Genomic DNA, 27,596 nt, shown 5'->3' with positions numbered 1-27,596 from the left:
TATTTTATGTTATTTATTAAAATGTCAACTTAAAACAATTATAGAGTCTATGTAACATTATTCTATCTACAATGGCAGTGTTAACACTGATCATATCGTTAATATTGGATTTTACTAAAAATTTGTGAATATACAAGTAACTTATACATTTAATTAAATATTTCAATGTTTTTATAACTTATATGTGTTTGTTGCTGTATTTTAAAATAGTTAAATCGTTATGAAGTAAATATATACAAATTTCTATATTTGGTGTTCTCCATATATTATAAATGTAAAGAATATTATGTATTTTTTTACATCTGTTGTAAATGCTAAATATTGAGTTAAAAAGTTGTATGACTAGTGACAATACATTTATAATAAAAGAGAATAGAATGAGAAAAAATATTTTTTATAAAGAATTAAATATTATATACTTAACTTTTAATTCTTAAGATTACATTTTGCTTTGGTGTATAGTTATTACAAAATTCAATTAATTTGACATAACGTTTTTGAATTCCTATAGGATTATAGAATAGATTGACTTTTTCATTTTATTTATTACTAATTATTTTAAAAAGGATTCTACAAAAGCAAATATTAATATACTTTGGTATTACTAATATTCAACTCGATACTGTGTAGTATTTTTAATGCAAACTGCACATCTAGAAACTCTTTGCAAGAGCCTTCCTGATTTTAAGGTTTCGCGTTCGGGCATAGAGAATTGTTTATTATCGTCAATAGTTGTTAGCCAGAAGCTAAGCTTGTCGACGAAGTGATGACATGTACCACCTTCACCATTACATTCTATGAAAGGTGTGGCACGGAAATCTTCAAGACAGGAACCAGGACTAGCTAGAGCTTGGCCACCACCTTGTCCACCAGCTCCAGTATGCTGTAAAAATAAAACAAGTGTTATGACTAATAAATCTATAATAATATTTGTTTATGTTTAATCATTGGGCTATAAGATTAACAAATTAGAGACTTAATTGCGTTTTTAAGTCGAACAGAAATTAAAAAAACAAGTGTCCCTTTAATTTTATCTTCTAAAATATATTTAAAAAATATTTTTAATAACGGCAACTTAAGACACCTTTGATATATAATGGGTTTGTAAACAAATATTCAAGCATGTTTCAATGCCTGTATGATTTTGAGATGCGTTTTTGAAATTAAATTAACGAACTTACCATAACAAAACTGTAGCCGATCCAAAGGGAATTCCATCCCACAGGACAGTTTGGTATATCCAGAGTTTGGCTGTGGACAGCTATAACATTGGCCGGTACTTCGCAAACAACACACCTCGAAATGTATCGAGCGATTTCATTATTTTCCACGGGCATCATAGGTATCGGTTGGTTCGTTGATAACCAGTAACTTCGGTCGTTTCTACTAGCATAATTACAAACATCATTAAGATCACAGAATAGGAATGGCATAGTACTGAATTTTCTTACACATGACCCAGCATAACCTAAGTCTTGATTATGAGCTTTTTCGTTGCCATCAATATAAAGTAAAGAATATCCGTCCCACAATTTCACATGGCCGGGTTCACATTGAGGTATCATTTCAGTTTGACTATGACGAACTAAGAGTATTCCTGTCAAATAATCAGTATTAGTGCAAGGTGCCCCTGGAGCACCAGGCAATCCTGGCGATCCTGTTCGTCCTATTTCACCTCTTTCACCTTGTAAACCTACTAAGCCTTGAGGACCTGGTGGACCTGTTGGTCCTCTTGGTCCTGGAAAACCTCTATCACCTTTCAATCCTGGGGCGCCATCAAAACCTCGAGGCCCAGGTGCCCCATCACGTCCAGGGAGACCATCTTTACCGCGAGGTCCAGGAAGTCCACGTTCTCCTTTAGCACCATACACAATAGCCGCTGCTTCTCCTTTGTCACCTTTATCTCCTGTTATTCCAGGTAATCCTATTCTGCCGGGGTATCCACGATCACCTTTCTCACCTTGATTACCTTTAGGTCCTGTTTCTCCTGTAAGTCCATCAAAACCACGCTCTCCTTTGTCACCTTTTTCTCCTTGTGCTCCAGGAATTCCCGGCACGCCTACGTCTCCTTTGGCACCTGGTAATCCAAAACCGATTGCCCCCTTGTCACCTTTTGGTCCTCTTTCACCAGGGATACCAGGAGGTCCATTCAATCCAGGAGTTCCGTCGAAACCAGGTGGGCCCGCTAGACCCTCTCTACCTTGATCGCCCTTTTCTCCAATTGGCCCAGGAAGGCCAGGTGTTCCAGGTCGCCCAATCTGTCCTGGCAAGCCAGTCAAACCTTGTTCTCCCTTTTCTCCTGGGGCGCCATGTAAGCCTGGTCTTCCATGTTTACCTGGTAAACCAGGTAAACCTTTCTCTCCCTTTATTGTAAGTCCTGGCGTGCCTGTTGGACCCGATGGCCCTCTATCACCTAGAATAAATAAAAATGTTTAAAAATATAAAAATAAATTTAATAAGAAAAAAATCTGTTCTTTTGCAATAAACAAATTATTATAATACTTTTTTAAAATTTTACCTCCGTATAGAAGTAAAACAAAAATTATAACTTTTATATTCAAAATAAAAGTATAATTACCTTTTTCACCGAATAACCCTGTTCTGCCCATTTCTCCTTTTTGTCCTGTAAATCCTCGATCACCTTTGTCTCCCTGAATACCTTGGAATCCATCTCTACCTCTTTCACCCTTTTGGCCTGTAGCACCAGCGATACCCGGTAAACCAATATCTCCTTTGTCTCCTTTTATGTTTATTGATGGACCAGGTAATCCTCGGTCTCCTTTGAATCCAATAAAACCTACAGGTCCTTTGATTCCTGGTGGGCCCATTAATCCACGTTCGCCTTTATTGCCGTCGAGACCATCACGTCCGGGGAAACCTCTATCACCTTTGTCTCCTTTCTCACCATCATTTCCAGGTAATCCAAAGTCACCCTTTAATCCCGGGGCACCGTCCATTCCAGGCATACCAGGCCGTCCCTGATCTCCGGTTAATCCTCTGTCACCTTTAACACCCATTAGCCCAGGTAAACCACGGTCTCCTTTATCTCCACTTTGACCTGGAAAACCGTCTGTACCAGGTAATCCCGTATCACCTTTTTCTCCTGGTGCTCCTGGTAAACCAACTCCGGGTATACAATTGTCACCTTTATCACCCTTTTCTCCCTCTGGACCAGGTCTTCCATCTGTACCAGTTAATCCAGGTAATCCAGGTGCTCCTTTGTCACCCTTTTCTGAAGCCAAACCTGGTTCACCTTTTGGTCCAGTTAAACCTGGGCGACCCAAATCACCCTTTTCTCCTGGGCTACCCATTCGACCTGGAAGCCCTGGCTGGCCCGGAAAACCTTGGTCACCCTTTAAACCACTAATACCCATTGGTCCTGGTGGTCCATCGAGACCTCGTTCTCCAGGTAATCCTGGGAAACCAATTTCTCCTTTATCACCCTTTTCTCCGGGGCTTCCGTCCACTCCAGTTAAACCGCGTAATCCTGGATGTCCACGTGGTCCAGGAAATCCTTTAGGTCCATCTGGTCCTTGCATGCCTGGCTCTCCTTTTTGACCGGGTAATCCCATATTACCTGGTTTTCCAGGTAAACCAGGATATCCTTGTTGTCCCTTTGGCCCATCTCTTCCAGGAGTTCCAGGAACACCTGTTATACCAGGAGGGCCAACAGGACCAGGTTCACCTTTTAGTCCCGGTGCACCAGGAAGACCTGGTCGCCCTGCATTACCTAAATCTCCTTTTTCACCCTGTAAGCCAATTGGTCCGGGAGGACCATCGTTACCAGGAATACCTGGTTTTCCTATAAGTCCGTAATCTCCTTTATCTCCTTTTAAGCCAGGAAGTCCCGGAGGTCCAGGCATAGATGCTCCAACTTCTCCTTTATCTCCCTTATATCCCGGCAAACCAGGGAAACCTCTAGGACCTACTTCGCCTTGAGTTCCAGGGAATCCCATTGCTCCTAAGTCTCCTTTGTCACCTTTAAGTCCAGGTAGACCTCGTGCGCCTACAGGTCCTGCACGTCCAGGTAATCCTGATTCTCCTTTATCACCAGTTTTACCTGGTAGACCTCGATCTCCTTTTTCACCCGGCATACCTGATTAAAACCAAATCGGTTATTACAGTAAAGACCAAATTAATATTATAAGTATGGAAGTGAGTTTGTTTATTTATTCATTTATATTGTTTTATTGCATATTGTCAGGGCCACAGAATAAAAACACAAGTGACCATAAAAATAAAGTTCTTAATTTAGATTAGTAAAAGGCTACAAAGTTAAGTTGTAGGCGCAACTGTACGCGACACTAAGAAATTATCAAAGATTTACTAAAAGACCAATTATTCTATCGTCAGTCAGAAATATAATATCTATATTATTATATGTGTTTTGCTTTGATTAATATCACGTGTAAAAAATGCATATATTATTTATTAATAGTCGCTGACCGGGAGCTTTCACCTTTATTGTAACAGTTCAAGTTCGAGAATTACATAAGTGAGTGAAATGAGCATTACAGAGGGTAACCTATCATGAAAGAATTATTTGTAAAATTACGTCAGTGAGAGAGACAGGCTAAGTAATAACTCGCAGATATCGCTGATTTAGAAATAACTTGTGTTACCAATAAACGTTAAAGAAACAAGCTTTTATTATAAACATAAAGTAATCGAATTAATATTAAAACCCCTCAATAAGACTAAATAGGATTTCCATTCTTTCCGCTCACCCAACTTTGTTAAAGCTAATGAGTCGATTGGAAGCAAATGCTCACAATAACATTAGACTGTTTTCTTTTTATGATAAGCGAATTGCCCTGGTGTGGACAACCCTTACGAAGAGGAAGTTCCCTTTAAAAGTGATGTCGATATTTTCTGTTTTATTACAATAAATTAACTTAATTATTCAAAACGAATTATAAAAAAGAAAATTACCTAACGGTCCTTGCGGTCCAGGTGCACCAGGCGAACCTTTTTCTCCTTTTGTTAAGACCTTCAATTCAATAGGACATTGTCCTGGTTCTCCCTTTTCTCCTAACCTTCCAGCAAAACCTTTATCTCCTTTTTGTCCTGGATTACCAATTAAACCTTTTTCTCCCTTAATAGATATACCATTCGATCCCGGTAACCCAGGTGAACCATCAGCCCCAGGGATGCCGTCAATTCCAGGTGGTCCCATTCTACCTGTATCACCTTTTTGGCCTGGCATTCCACTTAGTCCTCTGTCTCCTGGTTGTCCGTCGAGACCTCTGTCTCCTTTAGGACCCATGTTACCCTTTTCACCTGGAAATCCTCTTTCTCCTGGAGGGCCTTTAACTAAGTTTGATGGTATAATTGCATTCGCTCCACTTTCTCCTGGCGATCCTATTGGTCCATCGTCACCTCGTTCACCCTTTAATAGAAATATATGTACATAGGTTTAGTTGATTATTTCATTTAAATTGCAATATACATTTCAATTAAAATGTTAAACAAAAAAATATATCACATAGAATGATGAATGAAATTTAATGTTAATTTGACTGTTTTTTTTTTTTTAAATTAATATATCGTTTTTACATACCGGGGCACCAGGTGATCCAGGTGCACCATTGATTCCATCGGATCCTCTTTCTCCCGGCACTCCCACTGGACCAATAGGTCCCCGTTCTCCACGCTGTCCAGGGATTCCATCTAAGCCACGATCACCTTTAGCTCCTGGTCCACCAGGTCTACAATCATTACAGTGTCCTCCAATGTCACCTTTTTGACCAGGACTTCCCGGTAATCCGTTATATCCGGGAGTTCCTTTTTCTCCCTTTTCTCCTGGTGGACCCATTTCTCCTGGACTGCCAGGGGTACCTAAGGTTGAGTTACCGGGCACACCACGTAAGCCTTGATATCCCTTTTCTCCTTTCTGACCTTTATCTCCTGGATAACCCGACTGACCACTAGTACCCTTTAAACCCTGTAAAATTATTAATTAAATTAATATTTTTGTGTACGATTATTATATTGTTTGGTATTACATTTATAAACTAGATGTGCATATTTATATGTTAGTTTATGTTTAGGATTCATGTATTGCTCTCGTTTCATAGCCATAAGAAATAAAGTTCAGAGCAATACAAATCGAATACAACCATTCAAATGAATTCCTACTGCACCGTGTTTTAGTGAAAATTATATATCCTGAGACAAGGTAACTACATAACGAGAAATCTGGCTTAATACAATAAATTTCGAATCATCCGAATATCGCTTCAGCTGTTTTCCATATAATCCCTGAACGATCATATATATGTATATGCCTCGTAAATATTACCTTACCGTCATTATTTTATAAAATACCGGTTGACAAAGACGCGAGATGAGGGACTTGTTATCAGTTGTTTGTAAATAAAGTCACTATTGTAAACTTACAGGTATAGAAAGTCCATCTTCTCCTTTAGGTCCTCTAGGACCCGTAGGTCCGGTAGGTCCATCGTATCCTCTTGGGCCTATTTCACCATGTGGACCATCAAGACCAGGTTCTCCCTTTTCACCTTTGTGGCCTGGCATTCCTTCTAAACCAGGGTTTCCTGGTTCACCAGGACCTCCACGTGGACCCATAGGACCTTGTATTCCCATATCTCCGGGTCTCCCATCTGAACCAGGTGGTCCAGCAGGTCCTGTGTAACCTCTGGGTCCTACAGGTCCTGGAGGGCCACGAGATCCCATTCGTCCACCAGGTGGTCCAGGCACACCTTTCAATCCTCTTGGCCCAGCTAAACCATCTTTTCCAGGTTCTCCTTTAGCACCGGGTCTACCAGGGAGACCAGCCAGACCATCATAACCTCTGTCTCCTTTTTGCCCCATTGGTCCAGGTTCACCATACATACCACGGCGACCCTATGAAAAAGTACAATTAATTTTAATGTTTTAAAAAATAGGTTATACTTCATACGACAAATTTAAAAAGCGGTCAATATTGCTTACACTTGGCCCTGGGTTGCCTCTTATACCCTTTTCTCCCTTGATGCCCATGAGTCCAGGAATACCTGGTTCACCCATATGTCCAAGTTCTCCCTTGTCTCCCATTTTTCCAGGTTCTCCTTTTTCTCCCTTTGGACCCATGTCTCCTTTAACTCCTTTAATAGCACCTTTATTATCTAATGAAGGTAAGGTTTCAGATGGACAACTTGGTCCCTTGTCTCCTTTGTCACCTCGGTCTCCTTTGTCGCCTTGTATCGATTGTCCTTTTAAACCTTTAGAACCTTTGTCACCTTTAAACCCAGGTAAACCCTATAAGAAAACGCTGTTTTAGTAAAAATATAACCTTAAAAAATATCACATAACTCCACGTATCTATTGGTATCTTTTTACGTTTTAAAAATGTTTATTTAAGGAGTAAAGGCATTAAAAATAGTTTCATTTCGATATAAAAAAATCCAAGTTAGCAAAGGATTTTAATGCTATCTTCTGCGTAACAAAAGCCGAAGACTAGCCTACGCGGTTCTATTTGGTTCAAATTTACCTCACTCCAGACCACATGTGTTAGGTACAACCTGTGTAATGTATATAACTACATATATTTACGTAGATTTAATTCATTTCAAAATCTTAATAATGTATAACATTTAAAGTAACCGTTTCATAACAATTATTATATTTTATCTTATTCAATGTTTCTATCTAATACTTAAACCAAAAAACCTAATGAAAATTTCTTTCAAGATCTCTATTTAACAAATTTAAATGAACTCTTACTATTGGTCCAGTATTTCCTTTTGGTCCAACCAATCCTGTCGGTCCCGTTGGACCAACTGGTCCTGGAGGTCCATGCATACCATCCATTCCCGGCTCACCCTTCTGCCCTTTGGGATACCGACCAATATGAGCTGGTTCTCCTTTGTCACCTTTTTCTCCTTTGGGACCGCTGAATCCGCGAGGTCCTTGGAAACCTTTCGGACCCATTAAACCAGGTTCACCCTAAAATAAAATAAATTGTTAGTTTCTTTTTTGTAACATTTTATACGAAAAGCTTATTATGATTTACTTACATCTGTTCCATTACAACCATCTCGTCCAGGAATACCAGGGGCACCCGTCTCACCTTGTGGTCCCGGAGGGCCAGCTAAGCCAGGAAAACCTTGAGCACCAGGTTTACCTCGATCACCTTTTGGTCCACGAGGGCCTTGAGGACCAAATTGACCTTTTTGACCTTTTGGACCTTGAGGACCTTCTGCACCTTCGTGGCCGGGAAGACCTCTCATGCCTTGCACCCCAGGCATGCCTGGGAAACCCTATTGAATAAAAACTCTATTAAAAGAAGGAAAATTGACGACCTCCTTGGTCGAGTGGTGTGTACACCGGTTTTCACTCAGAGTACGCTACACTGAGGTCCCGGGTTCGATTCCCGGCCGAGTCGATGTAGATTACCAATAGTTTTCTATGTTGTCTTGGGTCTGGGTGTTTGTGGTACCGTCGTTACTTCTGATTTCCATAACACAAGTGCTTCAGCTACTTACAATAGGATCAGAGTAATGTATGTGATGTTGTCTCATATTTATTTAAAAAAAAAAAAAAATTACTCAATATTTACAAGTAAATTACATGTAATATGGCTGTGAGACAGTATAAAAGATATATATAAAAATTATATTTTAATATTGAGAAAAAATAGTACAAGAATACTTACTCGGTTACCCTTTTCGGCGAAGCATTTAGGAACACAACAACCCGGAGCTGTGCAATTGCGGTCGATCGCAGATGTCCGCTGCCGGGTTACTGGATCATAAACGGCAAAATTTTGACCGTAACTCCCTCTTTGACGAGGTGGCGGCGGCGGTGGTGGTGATGGGTTTGACGTTGGTACCGCGACATCAGGTCTTCTCGATAAGCCATAAGTTCTAGACGCTGGTGGTTGATATGCGCTTTGAGAAATCCAATCTGTTTGCGGCCATTGATTGTCGTATATATTGTTTTCTTCTACATCACCTCTTTCATAACTATCTTCTTGCTAATAAAGGGAAAAAAGAATTATTAAAAAATATATATAAATCACTTAAAGAATTTAGAGGGTTGTGTATAATTGTATCAGTTTCAAAATCAATTGACAAACATTATTAAACTTCACAAAAAGTTAACTTAATATTAATTATTTATTTAAAATCTAGTACATTGTTATATGCTTTCTGCTAGCCTTCTAAGTTGCATTTTTAAGTTGCATTAGTAGCTTAAAAATGTAAATGTGTTTAATCTAGAGAATGTCTGTTTGTTTAAATTTCATCAAAATTAACTTAATTTCATTCGTAAAAGCTTAAAATAAATAAGGTTATGTAAAAAGGGTGGATCTTCGTCACTTATTTTATATTTATTATGCCAGTTAATGCAACTAATATATAATTTTGTCAAGTAATAACTATGCACTTTTCCTGCATAGCGATTTGTGTACATGTGCGAGGACACAGGTACATTATGACTTGAATTAAAATTTACAAAAAGTTAACAAAACTAATATGTTAGAGTGTTTAAAAAACAAGTCCTCAATATATGTATTATATCCAGAGATTATAACCTAAACATATGTAACAATTTTTTTATTTAATAGTTAAAGATCTATACATTTTTTTATTTTAAGGCGAACGGAACAATATTGCGTGTATAATTCATACAATTATTTCTAACGATTTTTATATTTAAAAAGATATAAAAAAATATAATTTCAATTCTGAAATAAATTTATATAAAAAATTAAGGATCTAACTTATATATGTTTACAAATCTGCGTGTAAATATAGTCTTATTTTCACCTGACCGTATTGTATACGTGAAAAACAAAAATAATTATTCAAATTTCTAATAAATGACATTAGTATTTGATAGATTTATCAGTTTTAGATTTAAATGATATAATGTTACAAGTAATATTTATGGGTGATACGTGATATTTAGCTGTCATTGCACTTTGCTCGTAAAGTGATACTATTATAGTGACCACGTACGACATTTCGCTGGAAATCATTTCTTTAAATAAGCTTGTTACCAGTCCCGACTCTATATTGTTTTATTTTTACATTATAAAATATAAATAAATATTATAAATACAGTATTAAGCGAATATTTAAAATTCGTGGTCAAATAGCAACATGTAGATGCGATTATTATGATACTGCTTTATAATTTATTTAATTACAATTGTTGATTTAGATTTTCCTGTCCTTTTTTTTAAAACTTTAAAATGAGATCTATATAAGATAATTAAACAATAGGTCGACTTTATAAGCGAACCCTGTACTATTATATACTATAGGAAATGTTGTATGAAAAAAAAATCACCAAAATATCAACAGCTGCGTTAATCGTTAACTTTTAAATGAGTCAATGTACCTAATCATTTTTCTTATTAAATGATGAAATGTAATTTTAATATACATATTAATTTAAGGCATTTTCTAATAAAAATTTGGTAATTTTTTATTAAGAAGAATAGTTCTATATATAATATTTTATTGAACGATGAGAAAAGAGTTGATGTGCGGTAAAATTGCGAAGGGGATATATCTGTGCGTATTTTGTTAAAAACTAGCGACTCGCCCCGACTTCGCACTTCTAAAACTGTCAGTGTTTCTTTACTGTGTCGGATGTATTATACATATAAACCTTTCTCTTGAATCAATCTACCTATTAAAAAAAACGTATCAAAATATATTGTATAATATTAAAGAGCTCAGCATACAAACCGCGGTAAGCAATTTTGTTTTATACTATGTAATGATATAATTAATAAATTAAAATCTTGGTATTTTACCGCGATCCGTTGCTACAGTTTTGACAAAATAGAACATTTATATAGTATATAAAGTAATATACTTAATAATAATTGAATATGAATTTATTTTTGTAATAATTCGATCCAACTGTTATATCAGGAAATATGTACAATATGAAGGTACTATACTATTCCTATGTCTCCTGAAACGATTAACTAACTAGGTATTTGCATATTAAAATTTAGAGTAGTTTATCTAGAAGGTATCAGATATTTCTGCATAAATAAAAAAAACCATACTCTCAATATTGGTTTGATTTTTTCTTGACTGACTTAGGTAATAAAAATATATATCAGAAAAGATTTAATTTCTAAACAACAATAATTTTCTGTAGTCGGATTAATTTAAATTTATTAATTTTAATAATCTACTCGATTTGTATTTTTAGTAGTATCAAATAATATTTGTATAAATACTTTTAACTGATTTATTTAAAAAGTTTCTCACATCTTTTCTTCTACATGAATGCTATTAAATTAATATACCATAAAGTATTATTGCGATTTTCATACAAAATATGACTACTATGTAATTTATTCACTGTTAAGTATATCGTATTGATGCGAACCTTAATTATTATTTGTAATTATTGTATTTTCTTGTAAGATTTCAACGCAATTGAATATATATAAATCGTTTTTAACAATATTGTGAGATTACAAAAAAAAAATCTAAGCTAATTTTAATTAAACGGAAAGAAACTTCGATTTAATGTAAAAATGGAATTATAAAATTCGATAATGTAAACAATATATTATTTATGTATTTACTAATTATTATTTTGTTATTAAAATACGCTTTCTTAAATTGATTTATCATACGTTCAATCGCAGTTACGAGCGCTTTATTAATTGAGAAACACTATTAAATGTTTTTATTTAACGATATTTATTTAAAGGAAAAGTCTGATTTACCATGATGAATATAAAATATACTAGTTATGTATAATGGATACTTATTTATTTAGTTTTTGCCAATGTCATGAAAATATTTTATTTCCGTTGAGACATAAATGTATTAAAATATAAGAATAATAATTAATATAATAGTTTTAACAATAAAAAAACGATTACCTACCCAATAAAATTTACATACATAATATAATATTATTCGATAAAGTTTTCGCGCCTTAGAATATATTTTTTTAAATCATAATAAATTTTAGCGATTGCACAAATGATTATTTAATTACTAAAAAAAAAAACTTAAATTTTTTTTCGACCGCATTCTTTTCTATTTTATAAAAAATAAGATATACATTAAAGATACGTAATTTTAATGAAAAATACCTAATATTTACAAAAATAGTAAAATTTGGATTTGTGACGAAAAAGACTTATTTTAGGCTAAGATTTAGTATTTATCAGTCGTAGAAAGCATAATTTTCGATTGGCATTGTTCTTGTTTAATTTTATTGTTAAATAGATATACTTTGCGCAATGACGACATTTTACATCCGAGTGATAAACTTTGTCGGTTTGATGTATGTAATAAAATAAAGATATACATAAAGATAGAATGTATTCATGTGTTTATAATTTTTGAGCTCGAAAAGAAATTAAAAAATGCATTACGCGATGAAGCTTCTTTTAAAAATTTCGTTCGACTAAGTCCGCGTTTTAAAGAAATTGCAAAAAAAAACGAATATAAGCAGACCGACCAGTCAGCAAGCGCGCCCTTTCGCTGTCCCTACATTCCCAAATTCCAATAAAGATTTTATTTGTTAAGCTCTTATTTATCACTTTCTTAGTAACACTTGAGATTTTTATTGATGTATATAAAAATAATGACTTACCGTTTTTACTCCTCCTAACACCAAAGCAGCCACCAACCTAAAAAATATTTTTTATTATTTTATTTTTATTTGAATACTTATATATAAAATTAAGTTCTTGAAAATTATTTATGAATAATTATTTAATCGAAATAAATCCGAGTATTTTTTTTTTAGTATGTTGGGTAAGCTTACCAAAGTACGTGGACCGCCATGGCCCGGAGCGCGCAACGCCTGTCCCGTGCGCGCGCGCTGTTTGAGCCGGGATACTAAGGAAAGAGGAGCGCTCGGGCGGCAGTCTAAGCGCCCCCGCCCCGCGGTTCGAGGCGGCGGCGGTGGTGGCGCGGGTGCGGCGCTCGCGGCCTGGCACGAGGGCGCGCGGCCAGTAGTGTGGCGCAGCCATGTCGGGTCCGGCGCGTGCGCGCCTCCTTGCGATCCAGCTCGTGCCCGCCACCCTTCTGCTGCTCTACTGGATTCTTTCACCTGTTTCCGCTGTAAGTAGATAACTTATTTACTTCACTTTTTCGAAATCATAGAAACCTGTAATGTACCATCTAAAAGACATCAACGAGATCTACCATGTCGTTGTCATGTTCTACGCATACTCTACACTGTTATGTATGTATGTGTATTTTTCAAAGTAGATTAAGTATTAAGTCTCCAGACCTAATAACCAATAACTTCTAATGGACTGGATAGAAGACTTATTTATCTCGTTGTGAAAGCTTTGTTGCAAACTTAACATAAATTCTGCAGTGTCCTGAATGATGATACACTACTATTATAGCGGCCATGAAATATGAAGTGCTAGGCTCATTTTCGAGACTTATACTGAAAGTTATACCTTAGTACTCTTACATAACACATAGCTTAATATCGAGCCTTCCTTTAATCTTAAAGCTTATTTATCAATAGTTCTTATAAAAAGTAAAACGAGATCAAAATGTGTCTTAAGCTTGCCTGACTAAAACAATATAGTAATCTTATTTTATGTACATAGTAAATGTAGTTGTAAGCTTTCATACTGACATTTTATATCATCAACAATACCCAATAATAAATGTCATTTATCTATCTTACTGAGAATAAACTAATGTAAGATCTTTCGTCTATTTTAGTTTAGTTCGCTTGTTATGGCCTTCTTCAAAACTTTGACCGTAAGCTAACACCTAACAACGTCAGCTTTATATATGTGATATATATTACATAGCTTTAAGTATGTGACAGCCACTTTTCGCACAGTTCGTTTGTTGATCATATTTGATAAGACGCATTGAAAAGCAAATCTTATATAATAAAAGTATATTGTTTACTGTAATTTAACTTTAATGTGCTGAAAGTAGCGCACTGAAAGATTTCCACACAGTGAGTTACGGTTTTAAAAAAAATACGAAACACATACAGAAAACACAGTATGATACACACGTATCCCACTGCTGGGTAAAGGACTCTCACTTCTTGAAGTAAAGGATTGACGTTTATTTCATCACGATGCTTCCACACACACATTTGGTAGAATTTCATCCCATAAATGCACTTTTTTATTAAGATATTTTCTTTCACCGGTTAACCCACAACAACAAGATAACCCACAATAATAAACACTAAAATAAAGCACATGAAAACTGAATGCTTGCTCGAGTCCTATCCATCTTCTTTTTTTTTTATTCAAATAATTTTATTTGAATTTAAAGAAACAAACAGATTCCAAACAGAAAGTGTATACAAAGAAATCGATAAATTTATAGGTACCTATGGTTCTGAGGTAACAAACAACAAGTTCAAAATGATGGGTCGTCCTTTTTTCTTGAAGTTGATAAAATATGATACATCGGTCGAAAGAAAAAACAGTCGTATTTTCTTTCGCTACATTTAGACAAATAAATTATATCTTTATATTAAATTTGTTTGGAATATCAAAAGGAACATTTACATATTGCGGTACTAGCTAAATATTTTCAATATTTACGAATTCAGATACAAATTAAGGAATACAGTTTCTACCATAAATGCTTTTTTTACAACAATTAAAACATTTTTTTAAGAAACAAACAAAAGTTTAGCTAAACACTTTGATTGTTTGTAAAAATACAGATAGGTACGGATCATTTTAGAAATGTTTGTGTGATTAAATTAAATTATTATAATTCAAATTAAACATCAAAACAAACATAGCTAGGTGCCAATCAAACAATTCCAGTATGCAAATATACGATTTGTACCAACTACATTTTGCACAGTTGATATAAAATTTACGAGCAGGTTTAGAGTTCCTGAAAAATAAATAAATCAATATAAAATGATATTGAGATTTGTATAATATACTTCAGTTCTACTATATTTCTTCATCCATTTGTGTAAACTAAGTTAATGGCATGAAAAATGGTTGTTAATTAATTTTGTTAAAGCTACAAAACCATTAGTCATGAAGTAAATTTCAAATGCAAGTGAACCGAATCAAGGTTGATTTTTCGCAAACTCTTGACTTGAAATAATCAACCACGATTTCCTATAAGCTTTCTACGCTATAATACAGAGTTTTAAATTGTGATTACACTTTTTTTTAGTTTTTATTCATATAATTTTTTTTTATATGTATTTTTTTGTCTTAAGTAGCAAAAATATCTTTTATGAAACAATTAATGTGTTATCCAGTGTCTTATAAGACATGTATGATCAATTGAAATCATTAAATATCTAAAGTAAATAAAAATTTCATAAAAAAAAAAACAAATATTATAAAAGATATTTTTATAATATATAAAAATATATATATATAATATATATATATAAAATATATATATATAATATATAAAACAAATATTATAAAAATATTTCAGATCTATTTCGTTCTATAAGTAGTCGAGTACAGAATCCAATAATTATTCTCATATCACATGATGTTATAGTCTTAGGAATATATTTTTTATTCTTATTTTTCAAATTTTAGGCTCAATTTTAAGAAGTTGAAGGGGTCTTGGTCTGGATATATTTGCTTAAAAATGTCAGATTTTTTGGATAACTCATATTTTTAAATTTTGAAATGCTAGTCTTTTCTTGCCCAAAAATCATTCACTACTTTGAAAATTTAGTGCGATCGGTATCTGTACACGACGGAGCCAAAAATAAGATATCAGCTTCCGCTAATGTCCCGGTTATTCCGCGCACCGAGAAACATAAAAAAAAGAAGCTTCGTATGAAACAAGTTGGTAAATGAATTAAGTATTTCATGCAATGTTTTATGTATAACTGATGATTTTTTTATTTCAAAAGTTTTTAATATAAATTATATTTATTATAGACGTTAATAAACTAATAATAGTATTAAAAAGAACAAAAATGTATCAAAGAATATTGTTTCAATCAAATAATACGCCGATACCTAAAAATAATCATCAAAATCTGTCCACAGTTGGTCCAAAGTTCGCTGAAATACACGTATAAAGAATATATATTTGTATTTAGTGTTTGATATTTTTCAATTGATACATAATGTGTCTTTACCTCTTTTTCAATCGACTTCCAAAAGGAGGAGGTTATCAATTCGTCTGTATTTTTTATTTTTTATTTTTTTTTTTTTTTTTTTATGTTTGTTACCTCATAACTTTTCACTGGGTGGACCGATTTTGATAATTTTTTTTTTGTTTGAAAGGTAGTGCTTCCCGTGGGGTCCCATTTTTTTTATTTTTTTTTCCGATGATGGTATCCATGTGAAAACGACATAAGTCTTAAATTTGCGTTATGTATATGCGCGACAAATAGGTGAATAACTGAAAATCACGTTAACCAATTTTGATAATTCTTTTTTTATTATAAAATATATACTTCAAGGGTAATTTGGTGAAAGTTTGGTAAGGTTCTGAGCACAGGATCCATGACAAAGTGACGGAACGGAAGGGAACGGAACAATTCTGAGGAGCACGTTAGCGATACTCAGTCGAATCTTTTATTTATAGGTTATTTGGATATTTGAGTCACCTTCCGTAATGTGGTTATGTTTATGTAATTATCATAGTCGAATATTATAATCAACTAGCTCCTACCCCGGTTTCGCACGGGTGCAATACTGATACTAAATATACTACAGAATTTGTTTATATACGACATCACATCGCAAACTTTTAAAATTAACAGTGTTTCTTTACTATATTGTTCATGTATTATATACACAAACCTTCCCCTTGAATCACACTATCTTTTAAAAAAAACCGCATCAAAATCCGTTGCGTAGATTTAAAGATATAGGGACAGAGAAAGCGACTTTGTTTTATACTATGTAGTGATGGAACTCCTATACGGCTCGCAGTTAGGGTGCGATATGGGGCAGAATTTCTTACTATCTTTAATCAAATTTTGTGTATGTGATGTGATGTCATATGATGTACGAAATATAGTTGGTCTTTTTCAAAGTTTTTTTGCTGAGTTCGATTACAGCTCTTTCGAGGGATCCTTGTAGTTCACGCCGCGTCACGTTTAAATCCGCATTTTCGAAAGTCTATTTTTGCTTTATTCGCAAGTTTCCTTTGAAATTGTCCTCGAAGTAGTTTTTGATTCATTGATTCATATAAACAGAACGCTTAATCTATTCATATTAAAAAAAATAGTTAGTCAACATCAGCTTCACTTAAAATCAAAAAATAAATAAAATTTTAACAAAAAGAAAAACCGACTTCAAACAAAACACTATTTTAAAACAAATGAATATGCACGAAAAAGTAATAAAAATAATTGCGTATTCAACATATTTTTTAGAGTCTTCCTAAGTTAAATGAAATGAAAAATATTAGACTACTTAAAAGTCGATTAACGATTATATCATGTAGTTATAATTATTGTTATATTTGGAGTCGGTGTCAGCCAATAAAACCCTACAGTATATCTATCAAAAAACAATACGAGAATACTTTAACAAATATGTTTTTTACAAATTACCTTTTACACAATAATATACTGGATCAATCAAGGGGCTCGTATCGCTTCTTTCTTTTGATTGTTGGGGCAAGGGCACCGTGGCTGACACCGGCTCCAAATATACCAATAACTATAACTACATGATATAATCGTTAATCGACTTTTAAGTAGTCTAATATTTTTCATTTCATTTAACTTAGGAAGACTCTAAAAAATATGTTGAATACGCAATTATTTTTATTACTTTTTCGTGCATATTCATTTGTTTTAAAATAGTGTTTTGTTTGAAGTCGGTTTTTCTTTTTGTTAAAATTTTATTTATTAATCAGAAGAGTTATAATTGTAGACTTGTCGAAACTTTAGTGATAAGATAATAAATAAGAGGCTATCTGTACACAACTAAACATTGATGTCATCATTAAAGACCGTATAAAAGTTTTTAATAGGTTTCGTTTCAAATAAATCACTCAATTATTGTCGATCATAATATTTCGTTACTGTTTATTAGGTACTTATTGTATTTAGCATTATATTGATGAAATCTTATCACTATCATTTATTCAGATTAGAGAACATAGCGTGGGTATTTGAAATATAATGTCCAAATACGTTATACCTAGTTATACTTTAATTGGATTACTCGTCATATTATCTTTTACATAAAATACAATCTGTTAGCGTTATGTAATCCTAAAATCTCGTAGCTTAAAGACAAACAAGGTTTTTTTTATTTATGTTGATAAGCTATGTTATTTATTTTAGAAGGTGTATAATTGTATTTGGACTATAATAATAGCGTTGGACTTGTTCGGTTCACATGCGACATATTAGAGAAGTTGCTTGTTGATACCCAGTGCCGATAATTATGGAACCCATTCTTTACAAAGCTATTTGGTCTTGTGTATGATCCGATCATCTCTCTTTGACAACATTTTTGGCTATGAGGGTGAAAATACCTACAGATACCCGTATATAATCTCAATTCTTAGCAGTTTACACTTTGCGAGTTTATAATGAAAAGGACCTAGCGGAAATCAATCATCGACATCAAATATCAGCTTGTATGACCAATAGTTTTTCCTTTATACACGACTAAAAACTAAACAAATAGTTGTTTTAAGCGAAAAAAGACTACCGTCATACTTAATTACCTGCATTCGCGTAAGACTAATAAATCTTAGAAGTATTTTAAGAAAATAAATATACATAATAATAACAATGTATTGATTGTCTTTATTATGTATATTACATAAGATATAGATGCGAAAGTAATTTCTGAGGTACCTATAAGTATAATACTTATAGTACGTCTTGACTCTGGAAACTGTTTGAGTCCCGGGGAACTTTACCACACCTGTTTAATTCACCAATCGAGGCAGTGAAATAGTTTGTGTGCTTTAGGTAAAGTTTTATAAATTTCATTTCTCAATTTTACTATAACTATGTATATGATTGGTGTGAGTATATTGTTACTCTACTGTAAGTTTTACTATTTCCCTTAACACACGCAGATATTGTCGATCGCTAAGGTTATAAAGAGTGCGGAGAACACTCTTTGTAAAATGAACAAACGTAAACGTTTTAATGCATGAAGCATTACCCCCAAAATATAAGACATGATACTATGAAAATAACACAAAATATACTAATAGAGCTGTAACCACGTATCGTAATATCGTCATCGTAAGTAATAAAGTATCGTCAGTAAATAAGTAAATAATGTAATAACTTATATATACTACTTATATAGTCTGTAAGTGCCATCGTAGACGAAGAAAATGTTCGAATTCTTGGTATTGCATACTAGGTATATTCAAACTCAAACCCGGTCCGAAAACAATAAAAGTTAATATAATGTTAATAGTGCTTTCGTATTTTATATTGTTGTTAGGAATATATATGTATAAGTAATATACCACCAACCCAGCTCTTAATTTCCGAATCTCCAAAATCAAAGGTCGCCTCTAAGAAAGGGCTTAGGAACGAAACAGCCGCTCTTGTGGTACACATTTTGCATATAATTTTTTTTGTCTGTCTATTTAAAACATGTCATACAAAGAACAGATAAATAATATAAGAAATAAATTTCATATTAATATGTAAAAGAAAAAGCTTTTTATACACAGAAAATAAATAAGAACATATAATGTATCCTTGTGGAACACCCATTTCAGCAGTTTATCATTATCATCGTTTAATATATCTTTATTCATATTCTTTTTCACAGTATATACATATGAGACAACAATAAATATAGAAACTAAACATACAATGTAATCAGCTTTTTAAATACGTAATGTTCATTCATTTATTTTTTTATCCAACAACATATATTTTATAACTTGTATCTACTCGGAAACGTGAATGATAATTTATTATTAACACAATCATTTATAAGTTATGATCTCCGACATTTATACACATAATATTATAATAAATAGGTACAGATAGATAATGATTTTTAACTTAAACAAAATGATTGTGATGTGTAGATATATAAGTACGTAAAAAATACATATTATAGTCGTGTTAAATTTGACAATCTGTTGTTACCGTAACCTATGCCCTATTATCATAAAATTTTATATGGACCGCCAACTAGCAACGCAATTATCATTCCGCAGCCTCGTGACCTAAAAAAACATTCATTATTTAAAAAAAAAACTTTGTCATTTACTTAACTAAGCAAGTCGCCTTTGACATAATTAATTTTATATAATATAATATGATTGAACGTCCGTCTCGTTATAGACATTTTTATCTTCACATTGCATAAATAAACGCACAATATTATAAAGAAGAATAAATACATAATCAGAATCATATACTATTTCATTTGCAAAATGATAGCATTGTTTCTCTTATTAATTTCCTATTCATATAGAAAAAAAAAACAAAATATAAGTAAAGTATAAGCATGAAAAATGAACTGAAAAAATATTTGCAGTGTTTCTGTTTAATTTATCCTGCGATAAATTATATAGTAACTTATAAGACTTATATAAAATAAACACAAAAGATTTTCATTTTGTAATTTCAGAACCCAAACATTAAACATATTATTGTTTATTATAAGTAGATGCTGTCTTATCGAAAGCGTAATTCTTAGTATGTTTTTATCTTAATATTAATGATAACCTCTGATAATTTCGGATGTGTGATGGAATCGAAAAAAACGAACATTTATGTATTTAAGCAGATTTCACCTACATTTTAACAATCTTGAAATTATATAGAAAATACTCTCTTGCCATAATGTTGTATGTATATACTATAGCGGTGCTGGAAATAGGTATATGTCTCTTTTCTCGTCTTAGGTGCATTAAGCTCAAGGTCTTTTGATTTTTACATCTAGCCAGAATAGCGTTATTAGCTGTGTTTATTGATCCGCGGTCTACTACAATGACCATCGGTCCTACGTCTTTAGTGATGAAACCTCCGGTTCTTTTTTTATTTTGTGCTCAAAATCCGTTTTCCATAGCTCACTACATGGTATGTCGTGGGATTTCGATCATATTCCTCATGAATACTAGTAGTATTGTAATTTATTAATAACTAATTAACGAAGTGCTTATTTCCTACTTATATTAAAACCCCAAATACTAAAAGTATCTTACCGACAATTTCTCCTAACAAAGTTTTTTTGCAAATTACTCCTGTTAAATTGGTAGTAAACAAGCTTTAAATCAATTAATTCATCTCATAAAAGTTTTTAACTGAAAAGTTAGTTTTTTCTAAAACTGAAAAAACCAGTGTAGCCATTTATAAGTGTGACGTAATTAAGTCAGAATGTTACTAAAACTAAATAAAATAAAATACATAGAAAACTAATTTACAGTTTTTAATAAAGTGTATAAAACTTCAAAAATACAATTTTTTTGTTACAATATATTTTTTATGAATTAATTTTTTTTAACATTAGTTATTCTAGAAAAAAATAATCCATTCATGATTAATAATGTTAACGAATACAATATGTCTGCATATTGTATTTGTTAGTATTATAGTGGAGCGGTCAATTAATCATTATAAAATAGGTCAAAATCAACAGTTTCCATTGACAAAGCTTTCGTAACGAGGTCGCGGCATAAACAGCAGCATCTCTTATCAAACCGACGGGAAACTGCTATCAAGTTGTCGTTAGATATAATACAATTTTTGCAATTATTGCCGAAATAATGATATTATAACTCCCACGATGCCGTATCATATATATGCCATAATGACCCCGAGATTACATTTTTTGAAGTAAACTTTAGGTACAATTTGTTCCAGATATTTATATAATGTTATCTTTATATAAACTGCTATGACTTATTTTGACCTAGATTTAAGTTGTATATATAAAAATGTTTGAAGAACTTTTATAAAAAAAACTGCGCACGTTTTCAATATATTACTGAAAACTTAATTAAAAGTAAGTATAGATTTTTTAATATTTTCAATAAATGTGAACAACAAGTAGGAATAGTAACGATGTATCGTAGACAACATAAAAATGAAATATTTGAAATAAAAAAAAAATTAAAATCAATTTTTTTTATAATATTAATTACATCCAACGTATTTAAATAATTTAATTGGTGAACGAAATATACAATATTTGAATGATTTAGGTATGTTTTTATAACCCCAAAAGATAAAACACACAAGTTAAATAAACATAGACAATATGCCGATAGAGTCTAAGGAACTATTATTATTTTTATTATTCATTTTTCCATTACACGAATTCAGTGCTAAAAGTCTAGGTAATCCTTTTCATAATGTAGATGCCCTAGAAATAACGTGATATCTGAAGTTTTATTGATAAAACAATTAAATGTAATACAGCTAACGCTGTCGGTATTCTGGGGTGAGTCGTCCTGTCAATGATCGGGCGCAATTCATGAGTCGAGTCTTTATCGTCGTGACGTAGGGTAACATAGAACATTGAACCTTGGAGGAAGTATCCGTGTTCCTCATTTTTTATATTTCGATATCATTTCAATGTATTAAAACGTTAGGTTTTTATTTATAGTAGATACATTGATAAGACCATGATGCATGTTTTATAACATTGTTTCTTTGTAGTTTACGTTATATAAGTACATCTTATTTACGCATAGGTATCATACGTACTTATACGTTTTGAATATAATAGTTTAACGTATGTACCCGCTTAAATTATGTAACTAATTAGATGAAAAATAATTGTCTATTTATCATAGCTACATATATATGATAGTTATCTATTTGAAACGTAATATTAATAATCACAGTTAATTAGTCAAATTAAATAAATTATTATTAAATATTCTATTAATTAATTAAATTATTATTAAATATTCTATTAATTTATTAATTCTTAAAATAATTTAAGCCTGGAACTACACGTACACCAATTTAAATAAAGTGAATTTTTTAAATGAGCTTTTACGTATAGGTATAATATCAGTTCTAAAAATTAAAAAAAATATATCACCAAGTTTTGTTTTGATCGTAATTGAATTAATGGCTTATTGATTTTAAAAATATCTAAGCCCGTACAGCAATGCAATGCGGTGGCACGTTAATACTTAATGGTGTGCTTAAATCGATTTAGTAAGCAACTATTATTTGCAAGTGCATATAACGCAACGCCTCACTCGCAGGTCGGTTTTATTGCTGCGTACATTGCACTGAAAATTATTACTTACTTCCAGTAATATTAAATAGGTCAATAGTTTCAGTAGTGTAACAAAAGCCAGTTGAACGTACCGTCATGTTCCTGATCTAAATTTAGTACAGTCACTGACAGCTTGTACATTGGTGAATTACTGTTCACAGATTTATGAAAATCATCGCGCTCAGTAACGTAGTGCAGAATCACTGAAACGTCTAAATTGTCAATGCAATCATTTGAAAGTTACGACACACATACATGTATTATGTACACACGCTACTTACCGTATTAATGATTTAATAAATGTAATATTTATTAGAAGAGATTCTTGTGCTTTCGGCTGAAATTGCATGGTTCGAATGAATTCTTTTCAATGGATATCTACTAATCTGCAATAAAATTCTCCATAGCTGTTCCTTGATAGGAAAGATGGCTAAAGCTCAGTATTGGGATGTTTACGTTTCTATACTGAACCGTTAGAAATGTATCGATCATTCTATTATAAAACTATACATTATTGTTATAATGGTATATTTTTAGTATTCGGTTGTATTATTAGATATTATCCAGACTTATGATGAAATCGCAATTTTTCAAAATTATTAGCATGTAGGTAAGGATACTTTAGAAGGCCACATCCCGTCTACATCAGTATAACATTAAAAAATATATATGAAGTAAATAAAAAACTAGGGAAATGTTTCAAATAAATCATTAACATAGATTTATAATTAAAACCATAAAACCAGTAGTATAGAAAGCTATAACCAGTCAGATGAAGTTAATTAAAGATTGTAGACAGTAGTATTGTTTAGATGTTCTTAGCGGTCTTACAAAACTTATATTTTGTAGTATGCTCTACAGAGCAATAGTAAATGTGTAATTATTCTAAAACAATTCCTTAACTTCAGACACAGGATTTATGTTTTACAAACAGCAACTACCGAGGTGTATCGGGAACGCATTTACGAGTTGTCGGGGTCACCAGATACCGACAAATTGCTCGTAAATTCCTGAATGTTCCATTTTTCTTTTATCATTATGATTAATAATAGCATATTAGTAAATCTCTGAAGTAATAAAAATAACTTCTAGCACTACTTTTATAAGTTTTCATACAACAGATAAAATCAGTTTTGACAAGCTTTTTTACGATTATGTTTTAAGTCCTTTTAATCAAATCTAGCAAGTTTCAAGTGAATTAGAATTATTTCCTGTTATTCTATGGAGTTAAAATTTGAGATGTTGGCTTAGTTCCGATGGCAATGCATTGCTCTAGTAAACGTTATCTTGCTCTGCACTCAGGATAGGCTCCAGACGTAATTCTAAGCCCTTAACACATATACAAGAAATATTATATTTATACATAGACCATGTAACTTAGGGTTCCTTACTAAGAATTTATTCGTAGTATTTTATGTTTTTGTTTTTTTTTTGGAAATGTATCATTTTATTGAATGAGCATATTTTCGTTAAAAGTTGACGTTGAATGCGTTATCTCAGTTAGTACAAAATGTGTTCTTGTATGGTTTTTACACGTGGTAGCGGGTAATGAGCGCAAGGCGCGGGGCGGCGGCGCGCGGGTCGCAGGACGGACGCTGCGGGATGTGCGAATGGCCGTTATCGCTTGGGACACTGCAATGATTGTTTATCCAGCCCGTTCCTTGAATTGCAACTAATGACTCACTCGTTCTATAATCGACGGCTGCTGTAATACCTACTACAAAATGCTGTCATCAGACACCACCAAAAAGTGTTTAGTTCGGTTAGACATTCGTGAAATTACGAAATAGGCTTTGGAATTCACAACACTTATATTTTTTCGCACTAAAATAAGTACTATAAAAGTAAAGTAAAGTAACAGCCTGTAAATTTCAGCACGAGATGAATTATAAACACAAATGAATCACATTCATATTCAGTGGTGCTTGCCTGGGTTTGAACCCGCAATTATCGCTTAAGATGCACGCGTTATAACCACTGGGCCATCTCAGCTCTTAAATAAGTACTATAAGTAAAAGTAATTACAATAGAAATATTAATAATCTCACAATGTATAATCTCTTAACATAAATGTTAGTCAAATTCAATCATCATAGTCATCCACCCAACCTCACCGCATCAAATTCTTTATGAGATAGCACATTCCTAAAATCAAATGACACTTCGAATTGCAGTACCTACTTGGATATATAAGTATACGATTGTAAGCGTTACCTATTCGAATAGCTGTTTGTTATTCGAATTGTAAGACATAACAAAAAAATAATACGTACCTAAGTATTCTAAAAAATAACATTCCGTCAACTAAATGAACACCATTTATTTCATTAATTATCATTCACCATTCATATGATGAGTTGAGACGACACAGTGGTTAGAATACGTGGTAGGTACTTAACAGAAATTTACAGGTTCAAACCGGAGGCAAGCCTTGTTTTTTAATTCATCTTGTGGTTAGCAGTGAAGGAAAAGGTCGTAATGATACAAGTGCGTAACCGTAAACCCTCCTTGGAGCAGTATGGTGGAAGAGTTTCCACAAACCTTTTCAAAAGGTTCTAAAAACCTTTCAATAAAAGTCTTAGTCCAACCTCCTGTTCATATGCACAGGAACTTTGAGTTTTATTTCATTTAAGATTTTAAAACTTTAATTATATTGAAATAGTACTTAGTTCTACTCTTAAAATATAAATAATAAACTTAGAAATTGTAAGCCTTCGTAATAAGAAAACACTGAATTACTAAATATATAAATATTTACTGCTATAAAGTAGCAATTATTGTTGTGTGATAAACAACAAATTTTATTTGAAATACATGAATTGTAATCTGAATGTAGAGTTAATTAATCTGCGTAAATTCGCACTTACTCTGTGTATAACGGCCGAAAATACAGAGCTGTCACGACACAAGAGTATAATTGTTATTTGATCGAGTTTAATATATTATATCAGTGAATTAATGAATGAATATTTCATTTCTTTATGTTAACTACTATTAACGAACTGCACCATCAAGGTTACCATTTGCTTCTATAATAAATAGGTTACTAGGCGTCAGACAATAAAATGATTAAAGATAACAATATAGCATCTGCAAATACTATTTAGGCCCAGACCTGCTCCGGTTTAACCATTAAAATAAATGAACATACATTTAAGGATGACATCATATTATTTACTGCGCGATCAAAATAAAATCCGTGCTAAAGTTAATCAACCACGACACTAAAATTAATTTAAATATTATTATTATATAATGAAAAACTTATAAGCTAAATGAATGAAAATCTTAAAATACCATGGTGCTTCAGGGTAAATTAAACATTTGTTTAAATTACCCTAAAGCATTAAAGTTATAACAAATTAAGTTATCAAGTATTAATTTGATGTAAACGCGATGAATTAATATTTATGCACCGATTTATATGAAAAATAATGCCATGAATCTGAACATGATTTACCTTCATAAAAAAGATCATAAATTATAAAACATTTAGCGAAGCAACAAAGTCATAAATTATATTCATCAATTTAAACTAAAATTGAGCTATGGTTTTATCCCGCATTTCAATTACTTCATATACGTGTATACTAATATTGTGAATGCTGAAGTAAGTCTGTCTGTCAATTTGTTATCATGATTGCAGTTGGCGGAGAGGTAACCTGGGACCAGAATAAATTAAGTGGAAAAGATGTTACCAGTTGAAATAAATGTTTTTTTTTTCTATCCTGTTTATGGTTATCAATTGAACTTCTATGTTATATATATGACTAGGCTTTCTATCATTGAACTGTCGTTTATAATAAAATATTAACATTCACATTTCTCAAAAAGTGATAAACGTTAATGAAAAACAATCACACGAAATACTTCTCAAGGATACTTCTTCTCGTTAGGAGAAATAAGTGTCATCGATATACCTATTTTAATTACAATTACATAATACCTTTATAAATTTTTCGTCCATGTATTGAATTAATTTTTTTCAAGTTCCACAGAGTTTTAGTTGATGGGAAAATTTTCTAGACACCATTGATGTTATTTTCAGATTTCATATACATTAAATTAAAACAAGCTTTAGGAATAGATATCCATTATATTTTCATTACGACAATATGCAAACTATCTTGATAATGTGAACTAACAAGACATAATAATAAAAATAGTTGCCGAAATTAGGCGAATTTTGTTTTCTAACATAAAGAATTCCTGGTGCTTAGCACTGTATATTCACACACACACACACACACTGTATATTATATATGTGTATTCGTGCAAATATTATATTATATAAATTGAAACACGCACATAATTACATCAGATTGATATAATCATGTGCACATTTCCTATATGCCTATTGAGCCTATATGCCTATACAAGCCTGCATTAAATTATACGTTTTTGAAATTGACGAGCCATATAAGAATCAACTGTATATTAAATTGTCGTCTAGCAAATTTAGCAATTTCTTTAT

At 32.4% G+C, this 27,596-nt stretch overlaps 2 protein-coding genes across 2 annotated transcripts in view; one reads left to right on the top strand and one right to left on the bottom strand.

The window, feature by feature from the left end:
* LOC124531239 (collagen alpha-1(IV) chain) lies at window positions 1–12,873 on the bottom strand. The gene is made up of 12 exons (XM_047105738.1): window positions 12,760–12,873; window positions 12,586–12,622; window positions 8,657–8,977; window positions 8,019–8,261; window positions 7,726–7,947; window positions 6,955–7,260; window positions 6,400–6,867; window positions 5,561–5,944; window positions 4,933–5,389; window positions 2,579–4,096; window positions 1,182–2,413; window positions 1–883 (listed from the first exon to the last, which is right to left on the bottom strand). The coding sequence occupies exons 1-12, from the start codon at window positions 12,777–12,779 to the stop codon at window positions 605–607; spliced, it is 5,487 nt and encodes a 1,828-aa protein (XP_046961694.1). The 5' UTR covers window positions 12,780–12,873; the 3' UTR covers window positions 1–604.
* Window positions 12,839–27,596, top strand: part of LOC124531240 (collagen alpha-1(IV) chain-like) — a 27,549-nt gene continuing 12,791 nt past the window's right edge. Inside the window, exon 1 of the mRNA XM_047105739.1 lies at window positions 12,839–13,058. Within this exon, the coding sequence (XP_046961695.1) occupies window positions 12,966–13,058 (93 nt within the window). The 5' untranslated portion in view covers window positions 12,839–12,965. The remainder of the gene's footprint in view (window positions 13,059–27,596) is intronic.

The sequence above is a fragment of the Vanessa cardui genome, chromosome 7, assembly GCF_905220365.1.
Source record: "Vanessa cardui chromosome 7, ilVanCard2.1, whole genome shotgun sequence".
Classification (NCBI taxonomy): Eukaryota; Metazoa; Arthropoda; class Insecta; order Lepidoptera; family Nymphalidae; genus Vanessa; species Vanessa cardui.
This window is presented reverse-complemented; position numbering and strand designations above follow the sequence as displayed.